This window comes from Strongylocentrotus purpuratus, unplaced genomic scaffold (genome assembly GCF_000002235.5).
Source record: "Strongylocentrotus purpuratus isolate Spur 01 unplaced genomic scaffold, Spur_5.0 spur5_scaffold_18, whole genome shotgun sequence".
In the NCBI taxonomy this organism is placed as follows: Eukaryota; Metazoa; Echinodermata; class Echinoidea; order Camarodonta; family Strongylocentrotidae; genus Strongylocentrotus; species Strongylocentrotus purpuratus.
Window position 1 is genome coordinate 21,398,175 of NW_022145603.1, and position 19,889 is coordinate 21,418,063.

The following is a 19,889-nucleotide window of genomic DNA, read 5'->3' on the forward strand; positions in this document are numbered from 1 at the left end:
TTTATTTCAACAAAAAATAGAAAAATACACGTCTAATCCTGTCCTCTCTAGCTCTTGTGGTAGATTGGACAATGTCAATGCTTACCTGTGGTAGATCCACAGTTTGGTCCAGTGTATCCTGTCTCACAGATGCAGGTGTACTGGGGTAGATAGAAGTTAGTTCCGGTGTTGCTATCGTAGCTGTTCACACAGGTGGCTCCGTTCTGGCATGGTGAAGAGTTGCATGGGTCCTGACCTGGAGCGTTGGCTAGATTACAACAGATATAGTAGAAAGAATATTAGAAACTTGTTGGAAGAGAGGAAACGTTCTCAGATTACTGGGTTAAACTAAGAGCAAATGCAATGTACGTAAATTTTGATCCTCGATAATCAATGCCTAGTACAAAACCTGATAAGATTAACAAAACAATATGGGTGGTATTCCATACTCTTTTCATCAAAGTCTTTGGTAGATTATCTTTGTCATGAATATTGGAGGAAGATGAAACCAAGCATTCCAAAAAAGTATGAACTAAAATTTTTGTTTAGTCTGGACTTAGTCCTGGCACAATTTAAAGAACACCACCCTATATTGCTAGGTGGTTGCGTTCAGACAGAGTACCAAGGTACAACTGTCAGCATCTTACCTGTAGGAGTCTGGCAGTTGATTCCAGTGTAACCACTTCTACACAGACAGGTGTAGTCGTTGGAGTCAATGTTGACGCACGTGGCACCGTTGGCACATGGGAAGTTGTTGCATGGATTGGTGTTGACGATGGTGACTACAAAGAGAGGAAGGGATTTCAATTAGTTGAGCTTAACTTATTAAATCCAAATTGAAGAATTTATTATCCATTTGGTTTGATTTTAATAACTAACACATTTGGAAATTAGATCAATATAACCTTAGTCATTAACAGGTTAGTTCCAAGAAAAGTGTACATTGTAAAGTCTTATGCCTTTAGAAAAAGATGGGCAACATTGGAAAATATGTCCAAATGATTGAAAAAGTATAAACAGTGATAAATTGAGGGGAAGAGGGAGGGAGAGGAGAGAGAGAGGAGCAGGCAGGGAGGGAACAGAAAGAGGAGAGAGAGGGACAAAGAGAGGGACAAAGGGAGGGGAAAGAGAGGGAAGGGCCCTGAGAGGGGAAAGAGAGAGGGAGAGAAACAGACAAACAGAACTGTCAGACACTTACCATCCTCACAGTTCACCCCTGCGAATCCATTTTGACATGTACATTGGTATCCAGAGCACACTCCAGCAATTGCTGAGCAGACTCCGCCATTCTGACATGGGCTGTTCTCACATGGTGATGTGATAGCTGAGGAAAAATACAATGGTATATAATTTAAATATAATCATTAAGGAATATTGAGGAATATTGATCTTATATTGATCATGTTTAATAATTTGATTGTAACAGTAGATGGTGGCGTTTTAATTGTAATAAAAGATTTATTAGATGCCAAATCCACATGAAATCAGATCAAGGTGCATCAAAAGATGAAATATCACATAATTGTTAAGTAGGGCATTATCTACCTTCCCTATGCTTTCCAAACTATTACAACACTTTGACAAAACGTTTCTAAGTCAAATTCAAGAACGTTGAGCCAAGGTTTACTTACGATCTTCGCAGTTGAATCCAGTAAAGCATCCAACGCACTCGCAGGTGTATGAGTAACAGTTGTCACCCAGGACGTTACACTGAGCATTGTTCAGACATGGGCTGGGGCTGCATGGATCACGCACTGATGATAAACAAAAGTATACATATGTGAAGGGAATGGTTCATAAATAAAGTAAATTGTATAATATGCCAATATTGCAAAATTATTTTTCTCGTTCTAAAAACTTTTCTTTTCTATATTCAAACAAGGAATCTTACATTTCATATTTATTATGATAAAGCTATTTACTGTAACAAGCCTTGCAGAGGAGCATCAGATTCTCAATCAATAGAACGCTTAACTAATTAACATGTTCAAATTTTATGTATAATTTTGTAACGAAGGGGTTCTTAACGTAAAAGTTTCCTTGATGATTGCCTGACATAGCAAGAAGTAAACCGATCTATTAGGTACGAATCTAGAGGGGTTGACAAAGGTTCTTGATTAAGGCGTCGACATTCTTACCTTCATCACAGAGATCTCCAGTGAAGCAACCGGAACACTGACAGGTGTATTCAGTACACAGTTCTCCTACAGCCTCACAGGCAGCGCCATTCTGACACTGGTTATTGTCGCATGCATCTACCTCTGTACAAAGAACAAGGTGTTAAGATATGGTGTTAAAAGCCTACACTGGAGTGTTCGTACAACATCACAAGAACAGATTAAAGCATAACAGCAAACAATCTCTGCCAAGTTATGCTTATAATGGAAAGATCTTTACTCTTTATTCTATTTTTCTTTTCTTCTCAAATTCACTCTCCTTGTACGTCTCTAGAATCTCATACTATACTACTCCGTTTTCGCCTCTTATAATACCTTTTAAATTCAGACCTGGTATATTGTGTTAATCAGTACGGGAGCCTTTTCACATACAAGCTATGCTTTTTATTTAGGCTCCCCACAATGTGCATTGTTTTTGTGTGTGAAATCTATATGCTTGTACAAAAAAAAACTGTTTTCGATGTAAAATGTGGAACAAATCAACTTCAAACTTACTGGCCTGACAGTATTGTCCAGTGTAGCACAGTGGGCAAGAGCAGGTGTAGGTCAGACAGGTGTTATCATCCAGGACGCAGGCAGCTCCGTTCTGGCATTGGTGATTGTCACAGGCATCCACAGGCACGTCGCAGTAGACACCCACGAAGCAGGACGGACACTCGCAGAAGTAGCTATCGCAGGATCCCTCGTAAGCCATACAGGCGGCACCGTTCTGGCAGAGGTTGGCGTCACAGGCGTTGAGCTGGGTCTCGCAGTTGGTGCCGGTGAAGCACTCTGTACAGACGCATTGGTACTCGGTCAAGCTGTTGACTACGCAGGCACCACCGTTAAAGCAAGGGTTGGGTGCGCATGGAGTATCTGTGGTGGATAGGGAAATGGATTTAAACCACGTTCAAAGCTGATCTACACATTTCTTTGATTTTAGATGATCAATAGGAAGATACTAGCGATACTATGGAGTGGAGGTTTTTATCCTCACATGAAATGCAGAACAAGCGAGAGGTTGAAAATGATTTAGATTCCATCCCGGAATGTTAATTCTAACGGCAACCTGCACTACACATGTGTATAACCTATGACGACTGCGTGTATAAACGCTCCGGTCTGCACAATACCTATTTGAATAGGTAATCAAGCTTGAAAGCTTACACTCATACAACTATTATTAAAAAAAACAGCACTAGCATAAGCTTGTCAGTGTGATCAACATGAATAGAGATAACAGTGATAGAACTAGGTGGGAAGTGATCACAGTTACTTGCCGAGGACAACACCATGTTGTTGCCAATTTGAAAAACTAATCAAGCTTGTTTGATCGTACTGATCCCTCCTGAAATCAAATCTCACCTGTAAGGACAGTGACGCTGAAGCTACACGATGCTTCGTTGTTATTGGTATCGGCATAATTGAAGGTCACGACTGTGGTACCGACAGGGAATGCATCTCCGCTGTTGGCCGTTGACGACACAAGGTTGGTGGCGCCGTTGTTATCCGTCACAGTTGGCAGGTCAAAGGTTACGTAGGCATTGTCGACTCCTTCAAGGACAGTCTGTACACTGTTTTCAGGGCAGACCACGACCGGGGCAACGTCATCAACTGAAAGAAAGAATTAGTGCATTCATTAGTTAAGAAGGGCCGACCTGTCATTGGTTTAGCAAGGTTCTGCACAAAAGATATATCATAACCCAGTTCACACATGTCTTTAAGAATTGATGATATAAAAAACCAGTTGGGTGTGTTCACAACTGATGTCGGGAACCTGCCTTTTGAGAATGCAAAGTGATTCATGCAGGTGCTGTAAGCCCTTTGCACACACACACACACACACACACAAGTCCTGCGATTCATTTTTAAAGAAATGGCAATTGCATTTACATAGGAAATCGAAACATCTCTGATTTAGCTTCTAAATAATTATAATACTAACAGAATTTTAGTTCATTAAACGCTTCTAGTAAAAAATAAAAGCCAAAGTGGGATTCAAATCCTAGGGAGAAATGGTCTACTGAATAATAAGTGGAAGCACACAAAAAGGAAGATATAGTCGAACCTGCTTTAGTGACCACCTGTCTACAAAAACCACCTTTCTACAACAAGCACATTTTTTTTGTCTCCCTTGAAAATGGGTTTCTTATTGAAACATGTACTAAATGAACCTGTCTACAAAGGCCACTTTTTTGTGTTTCCCTTGGCCTGTCGCTGTAGACAGGTTAGACTGTAGCTTGTAGCAATGGTACTCACCGGCAATGACCGTCACAACGAAGGAACAAGACACCTGGTTTCCAGAGTTATCTGTGAAGGTATAGGTGACCTGGGTGGTACCACGAAGGAAGAAGCTGCCTGGGATGCTGCTGCTGGTCACAGTCGGGGCAAGGCCAGAGTTGTCAGTGACCACAGGGCTGGTCCAGGTGACTGATGAACCGGAAGCCTCCACTGGGACTTCGGATACAATGTCGGATGGGCAGGACAGGATCTCGGGTACAACGTTGTCAACTGGGTGGGTAGAAGAAACAGAGGGAGAATGGGTTATGTCCAAGCATGCATTTGTGGACTTCAGGAGGGGGTTTCACGAAACTTCATCAGTGACAAATTAAAGTTTTTGTTATAAGCTACTGAAATCCTTGCTTCCGATTGGTTACTCAGCAAATTTGTCGCTGATTTTTGTCATTTGTCATTGAAAAAAGGCTTTGTGAAATGCCTCCCAGCATGGTACACTGACGCTGAACTGCCACTTTATGACCTAATCACAAGGAAATACAAGTCAGCTTTTGCTGCTTGATATAATGCAATACAACAATACACAAGACCATGACACCTCTCTGTAAACTATGCATAATGGATTGTACAACTGAACCTTTCTCGACTGAATAAGATTTTGATAGTTACCTTCAGTAACGATGACGCTGAACTGACACGTATCGGTGTTGGAGGAAGGATCCTGATAGATGATGGTGACTGTCGTCCTTCCTGGTGGGAAAGAATCTCCAGAGGAAGCCGACTGAGACTGGACGGACGTCTGTCCGGAGTTATCCGACACCTGCAAGCTTGGCCAGTTGACTGGGGTCAGGGCAGTTCCAAGAGGGGTGTTGACGTTGATTACCGTTGGGCAGTTCTGGATGACAGGCTTCTCTGTGTCAACTACAGGGTGAAACAAAAAGGGATTTTAAGGCTCGTTCAGATATGACCCAGCAAAGCGAAGAGTATTTTGTATCACACAAAGTGTAATACATTTCACATTTCTGTATCATATATAACACAGCTCGGTAAATACACACAAGACCTTTTGCTATGCGCAGTTGCCATTCATTTACATGTTAAAATACTGGAGCAATAGCAAATAAGTTTCTAGCATCCAAATGTATGAATGAAATAAGTTGTAATCTACCTAACCTACTATGACGACAACACTGAAAAAGACTCCAACATGGTGAAATGCTGCATGTTTTATGACTGTAAAGGCCAGAAATCAATCTTACAATTAACATAACACGCTGGGTCTAAAAAAAATCATGTAACCGAAACCTACCTTCAATGACGGTGACAGTGAAAGAACAGCTTGAGGGGTTGCCGGCCTGATCGGTGAAGGTGTACGTGACGACAGTCTCTCCAGTTCCGAAGAAGGTGTTGGGTTGGTTGGAGATCGAGACAGTTGGCTCCTGGTTGGAGTTGTCCACCGCTGTCGGGACGATGAACGTGATGACGGTACCGCCGGAGTTGAGGGGTGTGGTCTCGGTGATGTCAGCGGGGCAGTTCAGGACGACAGGTGCAGTTGTGTCCTCTGTAAGAGCCAAATATTCAAAGTATGTTATTACTGAACTGTATATGGAGGGGTCAGTGACACAAAGACGTAACTCCATATTTTGCCAAAATGAGTATTTGATATCAAAATGTTCAGAAAACTGTTTATAAATTATGATTGCAGCGTGAGCTAAATCCCGGATTTTGTTTCAGTATCTGAGTATCTGTTCTACCTAGCCTGTTATATATACATATTTTGACTGAAATTTCGTACTTATTTTCTGTACATTATATTTGTTTATAAATATACATAGGGGCAGGGCTCATTCATACAGATAGAAAAGCTGCTTACCAGTAAGGATAATGACATTGAAGGCGCAAGGGTCGGCATCGTTTCCTGAGGCATCGGAGAAGATGTAGATGACCTGGGTTGTTCCAAGAGGGAAGGACTGGCCAACACTGTGGGTCTGCGAGCTGATGAACTGTGTTCCTGAAGTATCGGTGGCTGTTGGTGGACTCCAGGTGATAGGTACCTGAGTAGCCGAGTTGACCTCGATGGTGCGGACGATGTCAGCTGGACAGTTCTGGACGGATGGTGAAGTCGTATCCTCTGCAATTTAAAGGGGGTTTGTATTCAGTTTTAAAGTTAATGGGCACATAAATCAATATTTCAAATCACAAGTGGCCTCAGGTGACCATTTGGTAGCGGTTCTGGACGGTTCGTGGAGTCGTATCCTCTGCAATTGAAAGGGGGTTTGTATTCAGTTTTAAAGCCCCACTGCTTCTACTTATAGCTACTTGCGCCCTCTATATAATAAACATGCCTCATCGGTCCCGCATCTTAATTGAGAGCTGAACCACATGTCCAGTGAACTTGCAGGGTGGTCTAATCCCTCCTATACACTGGTACAGATGGCCTTTAAATTTAATGAACACAACTGTGTTGCACATAAATAAATATAGCAAAACCACATGTGGGCTCGTGGATGACCATTTGGTAGGAAAACTCCCAATAGAGTAGACACATGGTGCACATATTGTTTGCATGAATGAATCCGATGACTGGAATAATATAAGTGATGGCACCAACGACTGTTTAAAACTTCTACATGTACTTACCAGTATTGACTGTCACGGTGAAGGTGCAGGGATCAGCCAAATTGTTGGAAGCATCAACGAAGATGTAGGTGACGGTGGTGGTGGTGCTTGCGCCAAACTCATCACCAGGTTGTCTGGTCTGGGACTGGATGGTGGCGGTTCCAGAGATGTCTGTAGCAGAGGGCGTACCCCAAACGACGGGGGTAGAGGCGGTGCCGAGCTCGACGGTGACGGCGACGTCCTGAGGACAGTTCTGGACGGTAGGTGGTGTGGTGTCAACTGCAGAAGAACAGGATTAAAAATACATCGGTCAACTTCCTGCATTTTTAAAAGTTGGCCTTCCACTAGTACTTAAGCTGTCAGGACTTAACTGACAACATTACAAGTACAAGTTCATATAAGAGACTATCCTAAATTTCTAACAGATGCATGTAGCATTTCTTCATTGGACATTGTTGAGGTTTTGAGACGTACAACCTATGTCTTAGCATTCGTATCTACATTTTCTAAAAAACTTGGAACTGTAAAATGAATTTAAAAAAAAAAGATTACACATAAAATTGTGACTAACGGCTCAAAGCATTGAAAATATCCAATGATGTATAAAAACGTTGCTCTTTACCTTACCTGTGTAAAACTCATTTAACCATCATGTTACCAAAAGAGCAACCCATTACAACATGTACCTGTCTAAATGCTACAGAAAAAAAAGCTATGCTTTCCAGTAGGTTCAAGTTTCATGTCATAATTTTGAACTTACTTTGTCAACTATGTTCTTTATTGTGCAAAAAATTGATATATGAAATGGAATAAAATCAATCAATCAAAATTCTGAATATCTTACTTGTATTCACAGTGATGAGGAAAGAGCATGCAGGAGCCACGTTTCCAGATTCGTCGGCAAAGACGTAGGTCACCGTGGTTTGACCAACGGGGAAGATATCACCGGGATTGTTGGAGTTGCTGATGACCGCCTCGGTGCCAGAAATATCGGTTGCGGTGGGGACCTGGTAGAAGACCTCCACGCTGGGGTTCCCAAGCTCGATGGTGCGTGTGACGTCGTTGGTACAGACGACGGTAGGATGAGTGGTGTCATCTAAAATAGGGAAGGAATGAAGGCAGATATATTTATTTTGTATGAAATTGAAAATCCACAAAGACAGACAAATACTGCATATAATAATATCGGATATTTATATAGCGCACATATGTATATCCACCATGCAAGGTGCTCAAGGCGCTCTAATATTACCCCGCTCTGCTAGGCAGCCGATTTCGGCGCTCACAGCATTCAAGGAATTCCTTCCTACCGGTACCCATTTAACACCTGGGTGGAGAGTGGCAAATGTAAATTAATGTCTTGCAAAAGGACATTAGTGCCGCGGTGGAACTCGATCCGCGGACCCTGTGATCAGTTATCAGTCCTATGACTTATCCATTAGACAACAACACCTCATGGAAGATAAGTAATCATTCATTTTTGATGTGCACAGGGAAGTATTCTATTCAAGAGGTGAAACATTATTCATGGAATACCTCCATCACTTTGGGAATGATGATTCTAAGAAAGGATTTCTCCTTGTTCAAAACATCTGTGAATTGGGGGGGGATGAAAAGCAAGAATCTGCTACTTACCAGCGATGATGGTGATTACGAAGGTGCAAGGGTCGGCCTCGTTGCCTGCTCCATCGGCAAAGATGTAGGTAACGGTGGTCTGGCCAACGGGGAAGAGGTTTCCTGGAGAGTGGGTCTGACTGGTCAGAATGGCCACACCAGAGATGTCTGTAGCAGTGGGTTCCTCGTAGGTAATAGGTACCGACTGGGTTCCAAGCTCCACACTCTGGATGATGTTCATGGCGCATGTAACATCAGGTGGAGTGGTATCAACTGGAATATAAAGATTCAGAAGTTTTAAAGTCACACTGTCATACTTGTAGCTACTTGCTCCCTCTATATAGAAAACTTCCCCAATCGGTGCCTGTTGGTCACCCATGATCCTCTTTTTCTTATTTTCATTGAGAGCTGATTTGATGAGATAACCACCTGTCAGTAACCTTGCAGGAGGATCTAATCCCTCCTGGCCAAGCTAGTGCAGATAGGCTTTAAGATGTGTTTGATAAGATGGTGGTTGCAGTGGTGTTGGCAACATACTACCAAGCTTTCAGAATATGGTGGCTATTTGTTTTGTTTTGTTTATTTCCACTTTTTCATATCAATACAAAGAAACATACAAATAAATATGATGAATAACATGTAAGTTTGACAAAATTTGTTTCAAGTTAAAATAAATAATTGTTTATTACACAGTATCAATTGAATCTATTTCTACTATTGTCTGATTATAATGTATCGCTTTGTGAATATAATTTATGGTCCCCTTGACCCAAGGTTCAATGATTTGCATCCGTTTTGTATTTGCATATGCTTTTCTTGGAATTTGAATATTTCTGATTTAAATTAAAATACAACTTTGTATTTAAAATCCAGCTTATTGGTTGCAATAAATAGAAAACTTACCAGAGAAGATAGTGACTGTGAAAGCACAGGAGGTATCGGTCAGTCCACTGTTATCTGTGACAGTGTAGACGACCTGCCTGGTCTCGCCCACGGCGAAGAAGGTTCCGGACTGGATGTTGGGGACGATGGATGCGATCCCTGAGAGATCCATACCAGTGGGTGCGGTGTATGTAATGACTCTACCGGTGGTTCCAAGCTCCACGGATTGGGAGATGCTGGAGGGGCAGTTTGTGACCGTGGGTGTAGTCGTATCGGCTGGATTGTGGGAAGGGATAATACGTTTTTATAAGATGAGGTGGATCCTAACCAAATGATTGGTTGAGAGCGTACACGTGACCAGGCATTTATTTTGCCTAACCCGTAATTTTGATAATAACCGGTCATTGGTAAAATCATGTTATAAAATATAATTTCAAATAATAAACATTTTGTTCGGGGAGATTTTGATAATAACCGGTCATTGGTAAAATCATGTTATAAAATATAATTTCAAATAATAAACATTTTGTTCGGGCATTAAAAAAATTATCCACACTCGGTACCTTCAAAACAGTCCAAACACCCTCTGCAATCGCCTCTGGCATGTTTAGACTGTTCCAAAGGTACCTTGTGTGGGTAATCCTTACTAATGCCCTCACTGTGTGTATTATTTGTATATTGTATTCTTCTCATTGAACAGGTTCTATTTATGAATATTGGTAAGACAATAAAAAAATAAACTACTCACTGGCCGAGATGGTGACAGTGAAGATGCAAGGAGGAGCATCATTGCCACTGGGGTCGGAGAAGATGTACGAGACGGTGGTGGTTCCGATGGGGAAGGCATCACCTGGGGCGCTAGTACGGGAATCCAGGAGAGGCTGGCCAGAGATGTCGGAGGCCGAGGGCTCGGAGTAGAAGACAACCAGACTGGGGGTTCCAAGCTCCACGTTTCGGAAGATGTTATCTATGCACTGGACAGTAGGTGGGGTCGTATCAACTGTGACACAAAGAGAAAATTTATTAATTAGTCAGGGCTTCTAAACAGGACACATGGGGCCCAGAATGGTCCAGACCCCAAATACATAGGGCTCATGCATGCAGAGTCTCATGCATGCAGAGTCAATTTAAATAAATAAAGTTAATGTGCAGTCCTATATCAACGCATACAATAGTGACTTTTTTATAACTTACTCATAACCTGAAACTATACACTTGCATTAATGATTTTAAAGTTTTTTATGAAAAGCAACGTATTCCTAAATTGGTGAAAGCAAAAAGATTCAGAATCCTAATTTCTATTTTTTTTTAAAGATGAGTGCTGATGCTAACTCTAAATAAACGGATCTCAATTTGGCAGTGAAATAATAATAGATTTGAAAGGCACCGATTACACTTGAAATCAAATGCTGAAGGCGCACTTGTGAAACAAAACCCCCACAAAGAGATCACATAAAAGCATGATCTGCATCATAAACAAAGGAGGAGAAGTACAAAAAGAAACACAAAAATGACAGAACAATTAATTATATGCCAAATTAAACAGATACGTAATACAAATATACAGCTCCTTCTTACCAGTGTCGACAGTCACAGTAAAGGTGCATGGATCGGCCTGGTTGCCAGAGTTATCACCAAAGATGTAGGTCACTGAGGTCACGCCAACGGGGAATACATCACCGGACGACGCACTCTGGCTAAGAAGGTTCACCTGGGAAAAAATAGTTATTATCATAATTATTATTAATGCTACTCATTGCGGATATAGTATCCAAAATAATATTGCTAGTGACATTCGTTTGTCTCGCAATGTATGGTCAGCAAGGGATCTAAAAGATCACGACGTTTTGTGTGCCGCTGCTACACTTTGTCAGGTGGTATATTGTAAAGCAGGCGTGTTATTATTATTATTATTATTGTTGTTTAGTATTTGGTGATGCCTTTGACAGGAGGCGAAAAAGCGTATTGATTCACTTTGATCGCGTCTCTCCTTCTGGTTATAACTCACTAGGGGTGTGCAGGTGGACCACTACACCGGGGTTTCCCTAATCTCGTACCAACATTGTAATGGAAAGGTGGCGACAGGGCCTCAAGCAACCTTGACAACTTGGCCAGTAAGAAGTCGCACTTCGGTATTCTATTACAGGCACTGTGCACTGATGAAGAATCTGATTTCTACTATGATTCGATTTGATTTATTTATTTCTGTTTGATTTTCTTTTTCTTTTGCAGCTTTACATATATATATATATATATAACAAATAAAACGATAACAGATAAATCAAAACAATATGTGTAGAATAAAGTAAGGCTGGTTGTAACTAATAAAAAAACATCAAACAGGAGGGTTGATAAAGTAAGCAAAGTTTGATAGCATGACTACCCTCAATGGATACACAAATACAAATATGGAGGAAACAATATTGGTAAGAGAAAAAAATGGTGGAAGTTTGACTCACCTGCCCGGAGATATCCGTTGCCGAGGGTTCATTGTAGAACACTTCCACTCCGCTGTTACCCAACTCAATGACACGTGTGATGGCAGACTGACAGGTTACAGACGGAGGAGTAGTATCAACTATCAAAAATAAATTAAAACATGGCTAATTTAGCATGGAGTGGTCAATCTAGTGCTATAAGGTCAATGGTACACATGGTGGGAGTGGTATCCTGACAGGACTGCTCAATCTAGGTGTTATAGAGGAAATAGTAGTAGCAACAATAAAAACATCATGTTAGGTAACGTGTATTACACTTGTGAAGCCTAATGTTATTCACAGATATTAGAACCTTTCATATTTGTCATCTATTCCTCTAATCTAGATCTTTAATTTGTTTCATTGGTCATCATTCATTCACATATTTCTCTGCTTTTTATAGATCTTGATACTTTTCAAAGACAGATACAAAATCAGAGAACTTATGAAAATTTGTTCACATAACAAATAATATTGCATTTTGGACCGATTTGTAGAATGTTGTGCATACTAATGTAAAGCAAAAGTAAAAATGTAGTATTAAGCGCTATTCAAATGTGATTACAGTGGATCACGGTTATAAAGAGCTCAGATATAACAAGGTTTCTGTTATAACAAAGTGATTTTGCTGGTCCCAGCTCTTAATATTCTTGTTTTTTCAACCTGATAACAAGATTCACTATAAAACAAAGTAATTTCCATTGTCCCGAGGTTAGACTGTATTAGTATATTCTATGGTTCCATTTCTGAATAAGCAGCTATACTTTTAAAAGAGATGAAATATCACACGAAAGATATGCTGCGAATACAGATTGTTAACGCAGCGGTCATGATTACAGATTGGTCAAGCAACAGTCGGGAATAAGGATAAACACATAAGGTGTGAGCAGTCTTACCTGCAGTGACGGTGATGGTAAAGGTGCATGGGTCGGCTTCGTTCTGCGAGGCATCGGTGAAGATGTAGGTCACTTCCGTCGTTCCAACAGGGAAGAACTCCCCGGGAAGGTTGGTACGGCTCACCAGGGTAGTGGTGCCAGAGATGTCACTTGCGGTGGGCTCGGGGTAGTTGATCTGAAGCGAAGGAACTCCAAGCTCGATGATTTCATTGATGTTCGAAACACACACCACGCTGGGCGGGGTGGTATCAACTATAAGGAAATCGAATGCGATTGTGCAAATTTATTAGTACCGGCATATGGGTAATTTGCTCAATTATGGATGGATCTACATTTGCCACTCCATGCTCAGGAAAGCAAATATAAATATTCAACAAACCATGGCCAACACTGCTTTACCCTCAAAGCTCATGCAAGTCTGTTGAGTATTATTACAGACAACTGGCCATACCCCCATCTATTTTTCTCAGTGAAGGACGGGAAGAGAGCATACTGCACATAGTTGACGTTATCACAATTTAGAGTGCTACTCCTTCACCTCTTTGTGTAGTAAAATCATGGTGATATAGATAAAATTGTAACGGGAAGCAAGCTTATAAGAACTCAGTAAAAGAATCAAGTCTTACCGTCAATAACAGTTACTGTGAAGGTACAGTCAGTATTGGTGTTGCCATTGTTATCCGTCACCGTGAACGTGATCTGCTGGGGCATGTTGACGCTGAAGAAGGTACCGGACTGAACGTTGGAGGTAACGGATGCGATACCGGCAAGATCTGTCGTTGTTGGGGTGGTGAAGGTGACGCCGGTTCCAGTGATGCCAAGCTCAACGGTTTGGACGATGTCTGATGGGCAGTTCGTGACTGTCGGGTCAGTGGTATCGGCTGTGACGGGCAAGAACATATTTTATGATCATAGCTCAGTCCCTTTTTTTTCTCCTTCTCTGACATCTCATTGTTATAATTCATTGTTTCTCTTAATTACTGCCATTCATAATTTTGGTCTAAAGCTACATACACCAATACATCCAAAGAGTTGACTTTGCGAAGAAAGTTAAAAATTTAGCGTCAGAAATGAGTTTGGTTCCAAAACATGATACATCATACAAACATTTGAGAAAAAAAAGAAAACAAATTTTCTTTGGAAAATGTAGCAGAACTTACTGGTGGTGACTGTGACAGTGAAGACGCATGGATCAGCATTATTGCCACTGGGGTCAGTGAAGATGTACGATACAACGGTAGTACCGACTGGGAAAGAATCTCCAGGGGCATTGCTACGTGAGGAAAGGAAAGGCTGTCCAGAGATGTCCGATGCTGAAGGCTCCGAGTAGAAGACGACGGTGCCACTGGTTCCCAACTCAACGGTGCGTACGATGTTGTCTACACAGGTGACACTTGGGGGAGTGGTATCCACTGTATATGTCACAAGACAGAGGGGTCATCAACTTATATTCATCATTCTACCGATTAATGCAAGTCAATTTTGCCTATCTGCCTGGTTGCTCGTTTGTAACACATGCAATTTTGCACAAAGCATAGGCACCAATTGAAGGAAGATTACCTATTTTTAACACCATCTAATCTTGCTCTCGAAATGGTTTCTGTACCCCTATGATAAATACAATGTGGCCTGGCAAGATTAATTGAACGGCATATAAAGTGCTAAAAGTTGATGCAAGTGTTAAAAGTTGATGCAAGGCATAAACATTCGTTCAAAATCTGTATTAACAAGGTAGATGGTCCAAGGTCTACATTTTCCTTCGTTAAACTAAAACTTTGGGCCAGGTTCAACTAAATAAGCCAGTTCTTAGATAATATATGTGCATGGACAGAAAAAGGTCATTTGTACAAAACTGAAACCCATCAGACAAAATGCTGGATAACTGCTCAGCTGGAAGTGTTCTTTTCAATTACCTGCCAACCTTTCACAATAAAAAATAAGGATTACAAACCATTTTACACAATTTTTTTTGGAAAGAGCAGAATCTTGGGTTCATAACATTTAGTTTGAAGGCTAAAACATAATAGTTCATCCAGAATTGCAGCAATGTGTGATATGTACTAAACAAGAACAGAAAACTCCAGCAATACTAGATTGCATTCATGGTGGATACTATGCATACCTGTATCAACAGTGATGGTGAAGACGCAGGGGTCGGCCTGGTTTCCAGAGTTATCAGAGAAGATGTAGGTCACTGTGGTAACGCCAACAGGGTAGTTATCACCGGGTGCTGCAGTCCTGGTCACCAAGTTGGCCACTCCCGAGATATCAGAAGCAGTGGGTTCGGTGAAGAAGACGGGTACGCTTGTGGTTCCAAGCTCCACGGTGCGCGAGACACTGTTCGTACAGATAACCGAGGGCGGTGTAGTATCCTCTGTTCGAAGGAGAAGACCCAAAATTCATATTATTAGGATAGTCAGGTTTCCATGTGTAGTAGGATCATAATTCGCTGAAATCAGACTTGTTTTTAATACCATTAATAGGTGTACAAGTCTCACACAAAGCAAACCTGTGGTCCCATCTTGGGAGAGTCTTCAGGTGAGGGAAATGTAAGGCCTGTTGGTCATTAAACTGTAGGGCAAAGCTTATCCTGGTGAATGACAACACCTGTTCTTGGGTAACATCCAATTTAGGTCAAATATCCCATGACAGCCCACTACTAAGGGTTGTTTAGGTAACTTAGCAAATTGTGGCACAAACATACGGGTCAGACACAGAAAATGCATAATACTCCATGACATCTGTTATGAAAAGTTGTAATTTGGCATGCCTTGATGACAAATTTTGGAAATATCGAGTATTAAAGCAGAGAGAATATAGAATTTTCAACAATCATGCATTTACAGTTATGGACGCATCTTTTTGTGCCACTTCATTTCCTTAAGCTACCTAAGGTCATATAATCTTGTGACTTGATGTAGCCCACAAGAAGTATAATAAAGAGTACTTACCTCTAAGCCCACTGGGCATTGCTAACTTAAAATTGGCTGGAAAGTACGAGAAACTACAATAAAAACGCGATGGTCTCAAATGAATGAACTGCTAATGTTTGACCCACCACTTGATTAGGATCTAGGAGCCAGTTGCACAATACAAAAGAGACAAATGTGGAGACTTTCTCTGTACCAAAGTCTGGAGGCATACCTTATGGCTGATGGAACATGCAGAACTATAAACTATATTCATGGATATATCACGTTTTCAAAACAGATGCAGTCACTCATGACCGAACGAACGCCGTCACTTACGAGCTGTAATTGTGATAGTGAAGGAACAATCATCCGCAGTGTTTCCAGAGTTGTCAGCAAAGACGTAGGTCACTGTTGTGGTTCCAACTGGGAAGGATTCTCCTGGCGTGTTTGTCCTGCTTAAAAGGTTGGCCTGGCCCGAGACGTCCGAGGCGGTGGGCTCAGTGTATGACACTTGGACGCTTGCCGTGCCAAGTTCAACTGTCTGGACGATGCTGCTAGTACACACCACAGAAGGCGGTGTGGTATCAACTGGATATCAAAGAAAAAAAGTCATGTCGACGTGGTTCTTTTCTTTTAGGCAGTCGAATGCATCATCTGAAAACACGGCTTTAGCATTCGATAACTGCAAAACCAGAAACTTTCGCAAGAACAAAATGTTTGCAAATTTCGCGACCGGTACGGACAGCGTTCAGGCCAGGGTTGCCAATGACCAATCGATTACCATGGAGCGATTAACGCAGGAGCACGTGTCGCACAACCCGATCATGAGAAGGAAAAACTATGAGTACGAGAGAGGAGCTAAGACTTCAGAGAAGGACAAATACAAGTGCAACATGACATGCAGCTGAGCTTAATTCCGACAACGTCGTATTAAGACTTGACAAAACAGGATATTCTGGGACTAACAGATGTGCACAAAATCCAGAAAAGTAAGAACAGATTCATACAAGGACAGTTGAAATGTGAAGAAGATGCATGTACAGATGACAGCGAAAAAAGAAACAAAATCCATGGCTCATCACCACAGAGCAATTGTTGCAGGAGCATGTGCTGTACGTACAACCCGATTGCAAGATGGAAAAAAGAGTAGCAACAATGAGAGACGGACGAGCAGAGATTTCACAATAGGACAATTTTGATGAAAAAGTATCATGCTAGACAAAACAAACACCAATTACACTATTACATGAGGATATACTGTCTAAGAGGTTGAAAGAAACGTGAAAGAAAAAGATTCATGTACGAATCGTACACACAACTACATGTAAGAGAATTTGAAAGAAATCAGCAAGATCGTGCAATCATGCGTCAATAGAAAAAAAGTGGGACAAAAAGGTGCAAGACATTTACCTTCTATTACATTGACTGTAACAGTGCCAGTGGCTGGGTTTCCGGACGGGTCACGGAAAGTGTAGCTCACAACGGTCTGACCGACTGGGAAAAAGTCTCCAGATTGTGCGGTGCGGGATACAAGATTGGCGGTGCCAGAGATATCAGTTGCCGTAGGTTCCTGGTAAACTACGTTGACACCCGAGGTACCGAGCTCAACTACACGGGTGATTGTACTACTTGGCACAGTTATGACAGGAGGAGTAGTGTCAACTAAAGATGATAAGAGGGCATGCAAGAAGTGAAAGCAAGATGGATCATGAGAATAGAAAATGTTTATAGCTAAGGATGATATATATTACTGATGATCATAGGTTATTTCATTGTAGAATAATATAAAAAGCGTGTGTATATACATAGCGCAAGAGCAACCTTCGAGTGCGCGCAGTACAAAATGAAGCATCCGTCATAGAGTGATTTTGAAAAACCGAAACGAAAGCAATTTTTGACACCTGGTTTACCGAGTTCAACTACGCGGGTGATTGAATTGCTTGGCACAGTTATGACAGGTAGAGTAGTGTCAACTAAAGATGTTTAAGGTGCATGAAATAAGTGAAAGCAAGAGAGATAATAAGTGAAAGCAAGAGAGATGATAAGATAGAAATATGTCTTCAACAACAAATTACGAGAGAATCAATGATATCAAAAAGGTGCTAGACTTTTACCTTCTACAACATTGACAGTAACAGTGCCAGAGGCTGGGTTTCCTGAAGGATCTTGATAAGTGTAGGTCACAACGGTCTGACCAACTGGGAAAAAGTCTCCAGGTTGGGCGGTACGGGATACAAGATTGGCAACACCAGAGATATCACTTGCCGTGGGTTCAGGGTAAACTACGCTGAGTCCAGGAGTACCGAGTTCAACTTGACGGGTGATAGTATTACTGGGCACGGTAATAGTAGGTGGGGTAGTGTCAACTGAAGATATTTAAGGTGCATGAAATAAGTGAAAGCAAGAGAGATGGTAAGATAGAAATATGTTTTCAACAAAAAAGTATGACAGGATCAGTATTTTCAAGTTCAGGGTGATAATGAAATGCACACAAGAGCAACATGAAATGTTATTCAGAAGGACAAAAAATGAATACAGACAGCTGGTTTGCATTCAAAGAAATCGTTGACAATTATGTTAATGAGAAGCAGAATGCAAAAAGGTGCTAGACTTTTACCTTCTACAACATTGACAGTTACAGTGCCAGATGCTGGGTTTCCAGAAGGATCTTCGTAAGTGTAGGTCACAACGGTCTGACCGACTAGGAAAAAGTCTCCAGGTTGGGCGGTACGGGATACAAGATTGGCAACACCAGAGATATCAGTTGCCGTAGGTTCAGGATAAACTACGCTGAGTCCAGGAGTACCGAGTTCAACTTGACGGGTGATTGTATTACTGGGCACAGTTATAGTAGGTGGGGTAGTGTCAACTAAAGATGTTTAGGGTGCATGAAATAAGTGAAAGAAAGAGAGATTGTAAGATAGAAATATGTCTTCAAGAACAAACTATGACAGTTTCAAGGAGTTGCAAGTTCAGTGTGATAATGAAATGATATTCAGAAGGACAAAAAATGACTATTTGTCAACATAAATATAACTAAAAAAGAAACAAATTTTCAATTACTTTTTAGGAACAGAAACTGGTGTGGATTGTACAGAAAGCCGATTTGAATTTCAAAGAAATCTATGAAAACTTTGTTAATGAGAAGAATGATACAAAAAGGTGCTAGACTTTTACCCGTTTCAACATTTACAGTAACAGTGCCAGAGGCTGGGTTTCCAGAAGGATCTTCGTAAGTGTAGGTCACAACGGTCTGACCGACTGGGAAAAAGTCTCCAGGTTGGGCGGTACGGGATACAAGATTGGCGGTGCCAGAGATATCAGTTGCTGTAGGTTCCTGGTAAAATACGCTGACTCCAGGAGTACCGAGTTCAACTTGACGGGTGATTGTATTACTGGGCACGGTTATAGTAGGTGGGGTAGTGTCAACTGAAGATGTTTAATGTGCATGAAATAAGTGAAAGCAAGAGGATGAAAAGATATAATTTGTTGTTGAAAACATATTTCTGAAAGGATCAAGGATTTTGGATTTCAGAGTTATAATGAAAAGCACACAAGAGCAACATGAAATGTTATTCAGAAGGACAAAAAAATGAAAATTTGTCAACACAGGTCTAAAAAGAACACAAATATCACTAAAAAAGAAACACACAACTTCAGAAAATACATTATTACTTAATTTTCAGGAACAAAAGAAGTGTGGATTATAGAGACAGCTGCTCTGAATTTCAAAGAAATCTATGAAAACTCTGTTAATGAGAAGAATGATACAAAAAGGTGCTAGACTTTTACCTGTTTCAACATTTACAGTAACAGTGCCAGAGGCTGGGTTTCCAGAAGGATCTTCGTAAGTGTAGGTCACAACGGTCTGACCGACTGGGAAAAAGTCTCCAGGTTGGGCGGTACGGGATACAAGATTGGCGGTGCCAGAGATATCAGTTGCCGTAGGTTCCTGGTAAAATACGCTGACTCCAGGAGTACCGAGTTCAACTTGACGGGTGATTGTATTACTGGGCACGGTTATAGTAGGTGGGGTAGTGTCAACTGAAGATGTTTAAGGTGCATGAAATAAGTGAAAGCAAGAGAGATGGTAAGGTAGAAATATGTCTTCAATAAATT

General features: G+C 41.2%; 1 protein-coding gene across 1 annotated transcript in view; it reads right to left on the minus strand.

The window, feature by feature from the left end:
• Positions 1-19,889, minus strand: part of LOC373362 (hyalin) — a 71,586-nt gene that overhangs the window by 14,496 nt on the left and 37,201 nt on the right. The window contains 28 exon segments of the mRNA XM_030989442.1: positions 86-247; positions 627-761; positions 1,178-1,303; positions 1,611-1,733; positions 2,118-2,240; positions 2,652-3,011; positions 3,501-3,749; positions 4,395-4,646; positions 5,040-5,291; positions 5,680-5,931; positions 6,244-6,501; positions 7,011-7,268; positions 7,834-8,085; positions 8,625-8,876; positions 9,507-9,761; positions 10,234-10,485; positions 11,064-11,196; positions 11,945-12,063; positions 12,859-13,110; positions 13,485-13,739; positions 14,019-14,270; positions 14,981-15,232; positions 16,107-16,358; positions 17,181-17,432; positions 17,885-18,136; positions 18,388-18,639; positions 18,948-19,199; positions 19,563-19,814. Coding sequence (XP_030845302.1) covers positions 86-247; positions 627-761; positions 1,178-1,303; positions 1,611-1,733; positions 2,118-2,240; positions 2,652-3,011; positions 3,501-3,749; positions 4,395-4,646; positions 5,040-5,291; positions 5,680-5,931; positions 6,244-6,501; positions 7,011-7,268; positions 7,834-8,085; positions 8,625-8,876; positions 9,507-9,761; positions 10,234-10,485; positions 11,064-11,196; positions 11,945-12,063; positions 12,859-13,110; positions 13,485-13,739; positions 14,019-14,270; positions 14,981-15,232; positions 16,107-16,358; positions 17,181-17,432; positions 17,885-18,136; positions 18,388-18,639; positions 18,948-19,199; positions 19,563-19,814 — 6,336 coding nt within the window.